The sequence below is a fragment of the Cherax quadricarinatus genome, chromosome 86 (genome assembly GCF_038502225.1).
Source record: "Cherax quadricarinatus isolate ZL_2023a chromosome 86, ASM3850222v1, whole genome shotgun sequence".
NCBI classification, from domain to species: Eukaryota; Metazoa; Arthropoda; class Malacostraca; order Decapoda; family Parastacidae; genus Cherax; species Cherax quadricarinatus.
The window spans coordinates 10018723-10034162 of record NC_091377.1 but is presented as its reverse complement, the minus strand read 5'-3'; the positions used below and the strand labels follow the sequence as shown (position 1 = coordinate 10034162).

The 15440-nt window shown below is 48.5% G+C and overlaps 1 protein-coding gene across 1 annotated transcript in view; it reads right to left on the bottom strand.

The window, feature by feature from the left end:
• The window catches only part of LOC128703011 (uncharacterized), a 53216-nt gene extending 38293 nt beyond the window's left edge, over positions 1-14923 (bottom strand). Inside the window, exon 1 of the mRNA XM_053797553.2 lies at positions 14405-14923. Within this exon, the coding sequence (XP_053653528.1) occupies positions 14405-14486 (82 nt within the window). The 5' untranslated portion in view covers positions 14487-14923. The remainder of the gene's footprint in view (positions 1-14404) is intronic.
• Positions 14924-15440: the final 517 nt, after the last annotated feature.

Genomic DNA, 15440 nt, shown 5'->3' with positions numbered 1-15440 from the left:
GCAGTCTTGTGAGGTGCCCCAGGGAGGACTCGTGGGAATGGCAGTCTTGTGAGGTGCCCCAGGGACGACTCGTGGGAATGGCAGTCTTGTGAGGTGCCCCAGGGAGGACTTGTGGGAATGGCAGTCTTGTGAGGTGCCCCAGGGAGGATTCGTGGGAATGGCAGTCTTGTGAGGTGCCCCAGGGAGGATTCGTGGGAATGGCAGTCTTGTGAGGTGCCCCAGGGAGGACTCGTGGGAATGGCAGGCTTGTGAGGTGCCCCATGGAGGACTCGTGGGAATGGCAGTCTTGTGAGGCGCCCCAGGGAGGACTCGTGGGAATGGCAGTCTTGTGAGGTGCCCCAGGGAGGACTCGTGGGAATGGCAGTCTTGTGAGGTGCCCCAGGAAGGACTCGTGGGAATGGCAGTCTTGTGAGGTGCCCCAGGGAGGACTCGTGGGAATGGCAGTCTTGTGAGGTGCCCCAGGGAGGGCTCGTGGGAATGGCAGTCTTTTGAGGTGCCCCAGGGAGGGCTCGTGGGAATGGCAGTCTTGTGAGGTGCCCCAGGGAGGGCTCGTGGGAATGGCAGTCTTGTGAGGTGCCCCAGGGAGGACTCGTGGGAATGGCAGTCTTCTGAGGTGCCCCAGGGAGGATTCGTGGGAATGGCAGTCTTGTGAGGTGCCCCAGGGAGGATTCGTGGGAATGGAAGTCTTGTGAGGTGCCCCAGGGAGGACTCGTGGGAATGGCAGTCTTGTGAGGTGCCCCATGGAGGACTCGTGGGAATGGCAGTCTTGTGAGGCGCCCCAGGGAGGACTCGTGGGAATGGCAGTCTTGTGAGGTGCCCCAGGGAGGATTCGTGGGAATGGCAGTCTTGTGAGGTGCCCCAGGGAGGATTCGTGGGAATGACAGTCTTGTGAGGTGCCCCAGGGAGGACTCGTGGGAATGGCAGTCTTGTGAGGTGCCCCAGGGAGGACTCGTGGGAATGGCAGTCTTGTGAGGTGCCCCAGGGAGGACTCGTGGGAATGGCAGTCTTGTGAGGTGCCCCAGGGAGGACTCGTGGGAATTTCAGTCTTGTGAGGTGCCCCAGGGAGGACTCGTTGGAATAGCAATCTTGTGAACTGCTCCAGGGAGGACTCGTGGGAATGGCAGTCTTGTGAGGTGCCCCAGGGAGGACTCGGAGGAATGGCAGTCTTGTGAGGTGCCCCAGGGAGGACTCGTGGGAATGGCAGTCTTGTGAGGTGGCCCAGGGAGGACTCGTGGGAATGGCAGTCTTGTGAGGTGCCCCAGGGAGGACTCGAGGGAAAGGCAGTCTTGTGAGGTGCCCCAGGGAGGACTCGTGGGAATGGCAGTCTTGTGAGGTGCCCGAGGGAGGACTCGGAGGAATGGCAGTCTTGTGAGGTGGCCCAGGGAGGACTCGTGGGAATGGCAGTCTTGTGAGGTGCCCCAGGAAGGACTCGTGGGAATGGCAGTCTTGTGAGGTGCCCCAGGGAGGACTCGTGGTAATGGCAGTCTTGTGAGGTGCCCCAGGGAGGACTCGTGGGAACGGCAGTCTTGTGAGGTGCCCCAGAGAGGACTCGTGGGAACGGCAATCTTGTGAGGTGCCCCAGGGAAGACTCGTGGGAATGGCAGTCTTGTGAGGTGCCCCAGGGAGGACTCGGAGGAATGGCAGTCTTGTGAGGTGCCACAGGGAGGACTCGTGGGAATGGCAGTCTTGTGAGGTGGCCCAGGGAGGACTCGTGGGAATGGCAGTCTTGTGAGGTGCCCCAGGGAGGACTCGTGGGAATGGCAGTCTTGTGAGGTGCCCCAGGGAGGGCTCGTGGTAATGGCAGTCTTGTGAGGTGCCCCAGGGAGGGCTCGTGGGAATGGCAGTCTTCTGAGGTGCCCCAGGGAGGACTCGTGGGAATGGCAGTCTTGTGAGGTGCCCCAGGGAGGATTCGTGGGAATGGCAGTCTTGTGAGGTGCTCCAGGGAGGACTCGAGGGAATGGCAGTCTTGTGAGGTGCCCCAGGGAGGACTAGTGGGAATGGCAGTCTTGTGAGATGCCCCAAGGAGGATTCGTGGGAATGGCAGTCTTGTGAGGTGCCCCAGGGAGGACTAGTGGGAATGGCAGTCTTGTGAGGTGCCCCAGGGAGGACTCGTGGGAATGGCAGTCTTGTGAGGTGCCCCAGGGACGACTCGTGGGAATGGCAGTCTTGTGAGGTGCCCCAGGGAGGACTTGTGGGAATGGCAGTCTTGTGAGGTGCCCCAGGGAGGATTCGTGGGAATGGCAGTCTTGTGAGGTGCCCCAGGGAGGATTCGTGGGAATGGCAGTCTTGTGAGGTGCCCCAGGGAGGACTCGTGGGAATGGCAGGCTTGTGAGGTGCCCCATGGAGGACTCGTGGGAATGGCAGTCTTGTGAGGCGCCCCAGGGAGGACTCGTGGGAATGGCAGTCTTGTGAGGTGCCCCAGGGAGGATTCGTGGGAATGGCAGTCATGTGAGGTGCTCCAGGGAGGACTCGTGGGAATGGCAGTCTTGTGAGGTGCCCCAGGGAGGACTAGTGGGAATGGCAGTCTTGTGAGATGCCCCAAGGAGGATTCGTGGGAATGGCAGTCTTGTGAGGTGCCCCAGGGAGGACTAGTGGGAATGGCAGTCTTGTGAGGTGCCCCAGGGAGGACTCGTGGGAATGGCAGTCTTGTGAGGTGCCCCAGGGACGACTCGTGGGAATGGCAGTCTTGTGAGGTGCCCCAGGGAGGACTTGTGGGAATGGCAGTCTTGTGAGGTGCCCCAGGGAGGATTCGTGGGAATGGCAGTCTTGTGAGGTGCCCCAGGGAGGATTCGTGGGAATGGCAGTCTTGTGAGGTGCCCCAGGGAGGACTCGTGGGAATGGCAGGCTTGTGAGGTGCCCCATGGAGGACTCGTGGGAATGGCAGTCTTGTGAGGCGCCCCAGGGAGGACTCGTGGGAATGGCAGTCTTGTGAGGTGCCCCAGGGAGGACTCGTGGGAATGGCAGTCTTGTGAGGTGCCCCAGGAAGGACTCGTGGGAATGGCAGTCTTGTGAGGTGCCCCAGGGAGGACTCGTGGGAATGGCAGTCTTGTGAGGTGCCCCAGGGAGGGCTCGTGGGAATGGCAGTCTTTTGAGGTGCCCCAGGGAGGGCTCGTGGGAATGGCAGTCTTGTGAGGTGCCCCAGGGAGGGCTCGTGGGAATGGCAGTCTTGTGAGGTGCCCCAGGGAGGACTCGTGGGAATGGCAGTCTTCTGAGGTGCCCCAGGGAGGATTCGTGGGAATGGCAGTCTTGTGAGGTGCCCCAGGGAGGATTCGTGGGAATGGAAGTCTTGTGAGGTGCCCCAGGGAGGACTCGTGGGAATGGCAGTCTTGTGAGGTGCCCCATGGAGGACTCGTGGGAATGGCAGTCTTGTGAGGCGCCCCAGGGAGGACTCGTGGGAATGGCAGTCTTGTGAGGTGCCCCAGGGAGGATTCGTGGGAATGGCAGTCTTGTGAGGTGCCCCAGGGAGGATTCGTGGGAATGACAGTCTTGTGAGGTGCCCCAGGGAGGACTCGTGGGAATGGCAGTCTTGTGAGGTGCCCCAGGGAGGACTCGTGGGAATGGCAGTCTTGTGAGGTGCCCCAGGGAGGACTCGTGGGAATGGCAGTCTTGTGAGGTGCCCCAGGGAGGACTCGTGGGAATTTCAGTCTTGTGAGGTGCCCCAGGGAGGACTCGTTGGAATAGCAATCTTGTGAACTGCTCCAGGGAGGACTCGTGGGAATGGCAGTCTTGTGAGGTGCCCCAGGGAGGACTCGGAGGAATGGCAGTCTTGTGAGGTGCCCCAGGGAGGACTCGTGGGAATGGCAGTCTTGTGAGGTGGCCCAGGGAGGACTCGTGGGAATGGCAGTCTTGTGAGGTGCCCCAGGGAGGACTCGTGGGAATGGCAGTCTTGTGAGGTGCCCCAGGGAGGACTCGTGGGAATGGCAGTCTTGTGAGGTGCCCGAGGGAGGACTCGGAGGAATGGCAGTCTTGTGAGGTGGCCCAGGGAGGACTCGTGGGAATGGCAGTCTTGTGAGGTGCCCCAGGAAGGACTCGTGGGAATGGCAGTCTTGTGAGGTGCCCCAGGGAGGACTCGTGGTAATGGCAGTCTTGTGAGGTGCCCCAGGGAGGACTCGTGGGAACGGCAGTCTTGTGAGGTGCCCCAGAGAGGACTCGTGGGAACGGCAATCTTGTGAGGTGCCCCAGGGAAGACTCGTGGGAATGGCAGTCTTGTGAGGTGCCCCAGGGAGGACTCGGAGGAATGGCAGTCTTGTGAGGTGCCCCAGGGAGGACTCGTGGGAATGGCAGTCTTGTGAGGTGGCCCAGGGAGGACTCGTGGGAATGGCAGTCTTGTGAGGTGCCCCAGGGAGGACTCGTGGGAATATCAGTCTTGTGAGGTGCCCCAGGGAGGACTCGTGGGAATGGCAGTCTTGTGAGGTGCCCCAGGGAGGACTCGTGGGAATGGCAGTCTTGTGAGGTGCCCGAGGGAGGACTCGTGGGAATGGCAGTCTTGTGAGGTGCCCCAGGGAGGACTCGTGGGAATGGCAGTCTTGTGAGGTGCCCGAGGGAGGACTCGTGGGAATGGCAGTCTTGTGAGGTGCCCCAGGGAGGACTCGTGGGAATGGCAGTCTTGTGAGGTGCCCCAGGGAGGACTCGGGGGAATGGCAGTCTTGTGAGGTGCCCCAGGGAGGACTCGTGGGAACGGCAGTCTTGTGAGGTGCCCCAGGGAGGACTCGTGGGAACGGCAGTCTTGTGAGGTGCCCCAGGGAGGACTCGTGGGAACGGCAGTCTTGTGAGGTGCCCCAGGGAGGACTCGTGGGAACGGCAGTCTTGTGAGGTGCCCCAGGGAGGATTCGTGGGAATGGAAGTCTTGTGAGGTGCCCCAGGGAGGACTCGTGGGAATGGCAGTCTTGTAAGGTGCCCCAGGGAGGACTCGTGGGAACGGCAGTCTTGTGAGGTGCCCCAGGGAGGACTCGTGGGAACGGCAGTCTTGTAAGGTGGCCCAGGGAGGACTCGTGGGAACGGCAGTCTTGTGAGGTGCCCCAGGGAGGACTCGTGGGAATGGCACTCTTGTAAGGTGCCCCAGGGAGGACTCGTGGGAACGGCAGTCTTGTGAGGTGCCCCAGGGAGGACTCGTGGGAACGGCAGTCTTGTAAGGTGCCCCAGGGAGGACTCGTGGGAACGGCAGTCTTGTGAGGTGCCCCAGGGAGGACTCGTGGGAACGGTGTCTTCGATTATATAATGAATATGGTGGCAAATACATTATATTAAACTTACTGATCAGTCGTAGAAACAACACTATAAATTACTACAGATACAGTAGCTGGACTGGATATAGTAAAGTTGCATAAAATATTACATATTACTTTCACCATCATTCACTCCATCACTGTCTTGCCAGAAGGGTGCTTTACACTACAGTTTTTAAACTGCAACATTAACACCCCTCCTTCAGAGTGCAGGCACTGTACTTCCCATCTCCAGGACTCAAGTCCGGCCTGCCGGTTTCCCTGAACCCCTTCATAAATGTTACTTTGCTCACACTCCAACAGCACGTCAAGTATTAAAAACCATTTGTCTCCATTCACTCCTATCAAACACGCTCACGCATGCCTGCTGGAAGTCCAAGCCCCTCGCACACAAAAATATTATATATTTACTTGAAAATATTACAGATAAATTTGGTAGATTGTAGTTGCCATATTTACATAAAAATCAATGTATTCATTAGCAATATGATCTTCTCGTATCCCATAATCCCAACATAGTATTATATACACTGCACAGGATATATACACCGAGGTGTATATATCAGCGTATATATGAATCACTATTTTAGGTATTAAAGTAGTCTTGTCCGTGGGTGTAAAAGGCTACCGCACACTCAGTGACTCTTCGTGTTGACGGTAGGCTTCAAACCCCATTAATTAACAAACCAACCAGCTTTAGCTAGGTCTCCCACGATGGAAAACGTGAGGAAGTTAAAACTATATCAGAGTATATAACAAATTCCAACCACACAATTGAGTGAAAAACTAATGTAAAAGACCTGGGAGAGATAATTTCAGAGGATCTCACTTTTAAAGACCAGAACATTGTATCAATTGCATCTGCTAGAAAAAATGACAGGATGGATAATGAGAACCTTCAAAACTAGGGATGCCAAGCCCATGATGACACTCTTCAGGTCACTTGTTCTATCTAGGCTGGAATATTACTGCACACTAACAGTACCTTTCAAGGCAGGTAAAATTACTGAAAGGTTGAAATCCCTTAGCTTGTATTCCTTGGAACGCAGGCGAGAGAGATACATAATTATATACATTTGGAAATTATTAGAAGGATTAGTACAAATATACACAAGAAAATCACCCCCTATGAAAACAAAAGACTCGGGAGACGATGCAACATCCCCGCAATGACAAGCACGATAAGAGACAACACAATAAGTGTCAGGGACCCAAGACTGTTCAACTGCCTCCCAGCATACATAAGGAGGATTACCAATAGGCCCCTGACTGTCTTCAAGCTGGCACTGGACAGGCACTTAAAGTCAGTACCTGACCAGCTGGGCTGTGGTTTGTACGTCGGTTTACGTGCGGCCAGCAGTAACAGCCTGGTTGATCAGACCCTGATCAACCATGAGGCCTGGTCACAGACCAGGCAGCGGGGGCGTTGACCCCCGGAACTCTCTCCAGGTATAACAAGCGGCCTTCTATATAGCATGTCACTGTCAGCTAGGCCTGTATACCTTGTACGTTCACTTGTAGAAATAAGAATTATTATTACTGACTGGATCAAGCTCCTGAAGAGAGAACCGTTGCTGTAATGTCTCGGTAGTTGCTATTGTGGATTCTAACCTATGTTTCTTTCCCATATTCACTCACGCAAGTTATTTTTCGTAAGCTCAGTAAAAGTCTCCCATCCTACCCCAATGGAAATAAGTCACTCTGTCTGACTTTTGGGTTATCCCAGGTTCTCTACACATATGCTGCTATGTATGGTAATTCTATGTAACTGTATTTGTGTATACCTGAATAAACTTACTTACTGAAGGTTGAGTGGTAGGAAAGATATATTTTCTTTATTGTTACGTTAATACTAGTTGAACGTTGCTGTGAAATATTCACCATCATCACGTTGAACTATTAATAAACGTATCTTGGAAGAAATGACGTCTTTCCTGTCACCCTCCCACGCATTATGTAGAATTTCATATAAATATGAAATAGATTCGTAAGAAGCGAGTGGACGTTTAGTTTAATATCTTTATTATGCACCCCATACCCATCCTGTGGGCGGTAGTCAAAAGATTACAAAGGTACATAATGGGTCCAGGGACTGGGCCCCAAAGTTATGATAGATGAACGGGAGGAGAATCTTGTTTGTGAGTATTTATAAAAGGAAAAAAAATCCATAAAGCGGCTTTATTCATATAATGACCCGATCAGTGAAGCTTATGGGTGTTTACTTAGCTTAATATCCTTATTAGGCACCACATACACATGGTGTGGGTGGTAGGCAAAAGTTTCCAGGTCCAGGTATTGGACTCCAAAGTGTTGCTAGCTGAACAAGTTAGTGGTAATGAACTATATTCATGTTTGTATACCTGGAGGGGGTTTCGGGGGTCAACGCCCCCGCGGCCCGGTCTGTGACCAGGCCTCAACAACCAGGCTGTTACTGTTGGCCACACGCAACCCGACGTACGAACCACAGCCCGGCTGGTCAGGTACTGACTTTAGGTGCCTGTCCAGTGCTTTCTTGAAGACAGCCAGGGGTCTATTGGTAATCCCCCTTGTTTGCTGGGAGGCAGTTGAACAGTCTTGGGCCCCCTGACACTTATTGTGCTGTCTTATCGTGCTACTGGCACCCCTGTTTTTAAATAACAAAAAGGCACAATACCGTGACTGGAACGATACACAAATAACCCGCACATAAAAGACAGAAGCTTACGACGACGTTTCGGTCCGACTTGGACCATTGTTAGTGCGACTTTGTCAATGGTCCAAGTCGGACCGAAACGTCGTCGTAAGCTTCTGTCTTTTATGTGCGGGTTATTTGTGTAACCCCTGTTTTTCACTGAAATGTTGCATCGTCTGCTGAGTCTTTTGCTTTCATAGGAAGTAATTTTCGTGTGCAAGTTTGGTACTAATCCCTCTAGGATTTTCCAAGTGTATATATATGTGTATATGTATATAATCATGTAACTCTCCCACCTGCCTTCTAGGAAGTACAGGTTGAGGAACTTCAAGGGTTCCCAGTAACTGAGGTGTTTTATCGCAGTTATGTGTGCTGTTGACCCCCGAAACCTTCTCCAGATATACTCCAGGTATGTATGGATCCTGCCTCCACTACATCACTTTCCAGACTATTCCACATTTTCTAGGTCAGTAATTTCACCTGCCTTGAAAGGTGGTGTTAGTGTGCAGTAATATTCCAGCCTAGATAGAACAAGCGACCTGAAGGGTGCCATCATGGGCTTATCATTATTATTATTATTATTATTATTATTATTATTATTATTATTATTATTATTATTATTATTATTATTATCAAAAAGAAGCGCTGAACCGACAAGGATCATATAGTGCCGCCGGGCAGGGAAGGATGCAGGGGTATTGGGCAGCAAGAGGGAGAGGGATGATTATTAGGTCATGGAGTACAGTGGGCAGTGCAGGAGTAGAGGATAGCAAGAGATTGAGGTAAAAAGGGCTGTGATGAATACTAGAGGCATCATCATCAGAGTTTGTACAGTAAATCAACTGCTGTCAAAAAGTCAATGAGAGAGTCTGGGTTAAAGGAGAATCTATCAGCAAGACGGGAAGTAAAGTAAGGGCAGTAGAGCGATGACGACGTTGGAGGTAAATTCTGCGTGCCCGTTGATAGAGTGGACAGTCCAACAGAATGTGGCTAACAGAAACTGGAACCTGACAATTCTCAGAGAGTGGAACAGGGTGCCTCTCCATGAGATACCCGTGAGTAAGACGAGTGTGGCCGATGCGAAGACGGGAGAGTAGTCTCCCAACCTCGACAACGATGATAAGAAGACGGTCAGAAACCTACACTCTGTTTAATAGAATGTAGTTTATTATGGAGCAGATCAGACCAACGTTGTTGCCAACGGGTGCAAAGGTGGGCAGCATTTACACATCATAGGCTTGGCATCCCTAGTTTTGAAGGTTCTCATTATCCATACTGTCATTTTTCTAGCAGATGCGATTGATACAATGTTGTGGTCTTTGAAAGTGAGAGTCTCTGACATTATCACTCCCACATCTTTCACATTAGCTTTTCACTCTATTGTGTGGTTGGAATTTGTTTTACACTCTGATATAGTTTTAATTTCCTAACTTTTTCCATATCCGAGTAATTGAAATTTCTGCGGCCCATTTAAAAATGTGGTTGATGTCCTCCTGGAGTCTTGCAATGTCTTTAATGGAGAACACTGTCATGCAAATTTGAGTGTCATCTGCAAAGGAAGACACAGTGCTGTGGCTTACATCCTTTTCTATGTCAGACATGAGCGTGAAGAACAGGATGGAAGCGAGTACTGTGCCTTGTGGAACAGAGCTTTTCACAGTAGCCGCCTCTGACTTTACTCTGTTTACTACTACTCTTTGTGTTCTATTTATAAGGAAATTATAGATCCATCTACCAACTTTTCCTATTATTCCTTTACCACGCATTTTGTGCGCTATTACACCATGGTCACACTTGTCAAAGGCTTTTTGCAAAGTTTGTGTATACTACATCTGCGTTTTGTCTTCTAGAGCAACCAGGACCTTGTCATAGTGGTCCAGTAGTTGGGACAGACAGGAGCGACCTGCTCTAACCCATGTTGTCCTGGGTTGTGTAACTGATGGGAATCTATGAGTAAAGATCTTGTTTCTTAGAACCCTTTCAAAGATTTTTATGATATAGGATGTTAGTGCTATCAGTCTGTAGTTCTTTGCTATTGCTTTACTGCCCCCTTTGTGGAGTGGGGCTATGTCTTGTTTTTAGCAGCTGTGGGACGACCTGTGTCCATGCTTACTCTCCATAGGATGTTAAAAGCACATGATAGAGGTTTCTTGCAGTTCTTGATGAGCACGGAGTTCCATGAGTCTGGACCTGGGACAGAGTGCATGGCCATATCTGGTTACAATCGTAATGAATTAAGTCACAAAAATATTACAATGTAGCTTGTATGTAGTTAAGTAAGTTTATTTAGGCACCGGTAAGTACAATTATCATACATAAAGCACCTAGGATAACCCAAAATAGTCAGACTAAGTGACTTATTTCCACTGGGGTCCTTAATTATTTATATTACCCGATGTTTTGTGATGACTTACCCTTCCATCCCGTCAAATAAATACCACCTAAGATATTGTGCTTACAGTATCCATAGTGGTGAGAATTGTGTGCATGACTGAGGTGGTGGAGCGGTCATGCAGGGTGGATGTGCTTGTCTTAGGTATAAACGGATGCCAGAAACGTTTGGAAGCCATGGCAGGATGGCTGGTTGTCCTTTGTCCATGACGACACCCTATGACCCGCACAAGTTCAGAGCTTAATTGTATTAGCATAATACGTTGTTCGTGGTGATAGACATTGTCTTTACCGTGTAACTGAAACCTTGTTTTTGTGCGATTTTCCTTCATGGGAGATACCTTGATGACAGCGAGGGGCTCTTGATACAAAGAATGAGACGACGTTCCTTCCTCTTTATGTCTGTTTTCTTTATTTATTTAGTTACCTCCCATTCCCCAGGGGGATTATCAAATTAGTCTTATATCTTCATTATACACGTGATACCCATTCCGTGGGTGGTAGTCAAAATATTAGGTACATAATGGGTCTAGGGACTAGGCTACAAACATTTAATAATTATAGTTACAGTAGTAATGGACTATTTACATATTTATATCTGGTAACAATCATAATGAGTTACTTATACAGATATGAATTAGGTGACAAAAATATTACTTAATGTTTTAGCAAGGTATGCTTGAAATTTAACAAGTTTAAGTGATTACGCGTTATTTACGATAGGCAAAGTCATTTTTTCCAGAATGGTTAGACGCTGTATGAACGAGTTAGTAGTCAGGAGTATTTCCAGGAAAAGAAGAGTATGTCTAATTCCCTGGATAAAGAGTCCTTCACCTGCATTAAAGAGTCCCCCCCCCTCTCAACATTTGTGTATCTATGTAAGACGAGCTTTCCTGAGACTTCAAATACTCTCTTGCTTCATCTGGGACTGAAGGCGCAATTTATCCTCATCAAAACCCTCGTGATACGCGTGGATAAGACACAATTTGGGTTATGGCATTTTATTGTGAAGACGTTTCGCCCATCAGGGACTTTATCAATTCTGATGGGCGAAACTTCTTCACTATTAAATACCAGAACCCACATTGTGTGTCTTATTGATAATTGTTGGTTTACTCTACCATTGTATTACCCTTACGGAACCTTCCACACAGCAGCTCTTGGTGCTCAGATGTTGTGATGTTGCCAGGAACACTTCCCGGGTGCTCGCTACAAGCAACATCATCGTTGGTAAAATTACCTGCAATATGTAGGTAAAAGGACACATATGCAGCTAATGTGATATTTTTATTGTGGCAACGTTTCGCTCTCCAGAAGCTTGACAAAACTCCTAGAGTGTCCTGTACCTAACATACCTGGAGAGAGTTCCGGGGGTCAACGCCCCCGCGGCCCGGTCTGTGACCAGGCCTCATGGTGGATCAGCGCCTGATCAACCAGGGTGTTACTGCTGGCTGCACGCAATCCAACGTACGAGCCACAGCCCGACTGGTCAGGTACCGACTGACCCTACATTCACCCTCCATCAAGGACCTCACCAAGAAGCACAGTCCTACATCCCTCCCACAGCAAACGTTTACATCATCCTATACGACCACTACCAAGAAGTGTGTACGAGAGACAGAAGTCTATCCTCCTGCATCAGGGACCTGAGCATCGTCTATGTTCTCCACAGGATCTCCATGGAACACCGTGGCCTGGTGGCTAAAACTCGCTTCACACGGCTAGGGTCTGCGTTAGATTCCCAGCACGCGTAGAAACATTGGGCATCTTTCTTTACACCGGTTGTCTATGTTCACCTATCAGTAAAATGGGTACCTGGGTGTTAGTCGACTGGTGTGGGTCGCATCCTGGGACAAGGACCTAATTTACCCAAAATGTTCAGCATAACAAGCAGCTTTCTATATAGTAGTATGTCACTGATGTCAGCTATGGTCTGTATACTTCGTAAGATAAGATAAGATAAGATTTCGTTCGGATTTTTAACCCCGGAGGGTTAGCCACCCAGGATAACCCAAGAAAGTCAGTGCGTCATCGAGGACTGTCTAACTTATTTCCAGGATGCGACCCACACCAGTCGACTAACACCCAGGTACCTATTTGCTGCTAGGTGAACAGGACAATAGGTGTAAGGAAACGTGTCGGAATTTCCACCCGCCGGGAATCGAACCCGGGCCCTCCGTGTGTGAAGCGGGAGTTTTAGCCACCAGACCACCGGGCCACCCCTACATGTACTGGTAGTACATGTACATGTACATGTACTGGTAGTAAATAAAGATATTATATTATTATTAACTGGAAAAGGGCATAACCCCTTCTTATCATAGAACCTCATTTGAGGAATCGAAAATTCCTAGAAGCCTCATTGATCGCTATCACCGTTACCTTGGATAAAAAATATGTAAGTTATAACCTTTCAAAAATACCGACACACCTGACACTCGATCATGTCAAGCCTCGTCTACCTCAATACACTGTCAGCTAGTGACCTCAGGGTCCACCTGATGTCATCTCCAGCCTCCAGTATTTCCTGAACAGATAGAGAGAACTGCATGTATATAAACAAGGTATAGGTTTGAAATGTTTTTATAGCTGCATTAATTTTTCAGGAATAAGGATGATACCTCAAAAATTTCATTAAAATCAGTGAATCAGATTTTATGAAACTCACTAAAATAATAATTATCTTTCAGTGTAATCAATTTCAAAACCGACCAGGTGATGTATTCTCCAGTTATCTCAACATGTATCTGGTATATTTGCACCTATACATTCTAAACTTAAAAGTATCATCTTAACAAATGCATCAGTGTTTAGAGAATAAAGGGAAAAATAGACAAACACTGAAAAGAACGTATTTTGTTTACCTAAAAAAATGTCAACGGAAATGGGTCAACAGACTTCTAGGTAACTGTGGATAATTTTAGATTTTCTTAAGTTCAGCATGTGTAAATTTGAATACAAGAATTGTGTAATGAAATGTGATGCTGATTTGACCCTTTAGAGAAATTCTGAGTGGGGGGGAGGAAGAACAGCTGCTGAGTGACGCGGATGGGGAGATTCCATTTGTAATTTGGGAGCACTGGTTGCTGTGGAAAATTCAGCTAATAATCCGGCATTTTCATTGCCAAATTAGGGTTTTCCGGCCTGAATTTGTAATAGGAACCTGTGTTAATGCCCCCTGCTGAAGAGTTGGGACAGGAAATTTACGGGAACTCAAGAATTACGTGGATGGTGGAAGATAAGGAATATGACCATCACTCACAGGGAAGTGCACCATTAGTCCTTTTATTTAGATCTCTAACTGGGCAGTGTAGGGTCTAGGTTTTTTTTTTTTTTTATTCGCCGGTATTCTCCCGGCCCGGGTCTTTTCCAAGCAGTGGTGACCCGGCCTTGGCTCCCTATCTGGGGAGTGTCTCGAGACTAAAGTCTCCCATGGGAGGCGGTACAGTACCTCCTCATCTTTGGGACCAAGTGTCCCCAGTCCTAGCCACATTTCCCGCCCTCACGGGGCTCGTAGGGAGAAGCTAGGCCTCTGGTCTGCCATCTACCCCGCCTCAAAGGGGCTCGTGGGGATGGCAGTCTTATGAGCTGCAGATGGTAGCAAGCTCAGGCCTCTCTTGACCTTAATTAGGGTCTAGGTGTCAGGCAGGTGTTGTGGTGTGATCCAGCTATAGTAATTAAATGGTAAGTGGTAATATAAATTTCCTTTGTGTACTCAGCAAACCTAATCATATACAGTCCACAACTTTACTTTACCAGAGCAGCTGGTTTTAATATTGTAATTATTAATTTAATGTCAGGTCTAGCTTTTTGTGTGAGTGATGAAGTTAAGTCCCAATTATCTCATCCAAATTACTTGCCTGTAATAATTCAGGTAATACCCAGTAAACCTCATGAAGGCAATTTGCTCACATAATTCACAGTAACCATTAGTATAAATATTTCAATGTCGTATTTCTAGGACAGGTTACAAGCAATGAATAGAATGGTGGAGATACGAAAGAATTATCAGTTGTTGTTAATATCATAAAAAAAAACCGCTAGCACAGAGAAATTCATATAACCACAGAAAAAAGAGAAATGCTATGAGGGGGGGGGGTTGGAACATGTTTCTCACCATCCTTCAGATCTTCTGCACTGACGAAGGTGACAACAACAGCTGAGAGCAACACACAGACACTTCTCTTCAAGTTATCCATGACTAAATCACCTTTTTCTGTGTCTCTGGCTTCTTGTTCTGCCTTCCTCGGCTGTCAGTGCTAAAATGGAGTTGAAGTTGTAGTTTTACCTGTCTTCAACACTCAAATTTGAATCTTAATCGGTGGATTATTACCATTTACGTAAGGAGGCAAAATTTTCTAGATCATTTAGTGTTAAGAGTGAAGGTTCGATCCTTCTAGCTGTTACTGGAGATTGTTACATTAATTGTGGAACACAATCACTCAGGTTCCTGACGTTCACATTAATGGCACTATATCGTTCTACCAGCATAAATATTTTACATTTACAAAATGATAATTTGAGGTCTGAAGAAGTTAATGGGTATTTCGACAAATGGCTCCTGACCTACAGCACCAGTGTGCGTCCTCACTCTTAGGATAAGACTGAGATACTGAAGCAGCGGTAAACCCCTCACCACCACTACCTAAAACACACTAACATGGCCCTCCCTGCCACTAACGTATCTGGGTTAAGGCGCTTCCTGAACATCCTCTCTTCATAACATTGTTACCAGATCATAAACTTGCGAAGGAAAAAACCCTTGTAGCGGGTTTTCGTTGTATGAACCATTCAAAACTAAACAGATGACTGCAAAGAGACTGAACAGTCCCTGGCTAACACCCAGTATCCTCAAATCCATAAATACAAAACACCTATACGAAAAACAGTACAGAATGGGCCACATAACCAGAGACCAAACAAAACGTTACTCGTCAGTCCTAACCAGCCTAATAAGAAGGGCTAAAAAATTGTATTATGAGAACAGATTATCCAACTTACGAGGTGACATAAAAAAGACCTGGAAAACCCTATCAGAAATACTAGGAACAAAAAAGATAACACGAAATAGCGAAACTGAATTAACAAAACCAGATGAACCCCAATTCCCACCTACTGAAACAGCAAACAGACTCAATGATTTCTTCTCCACT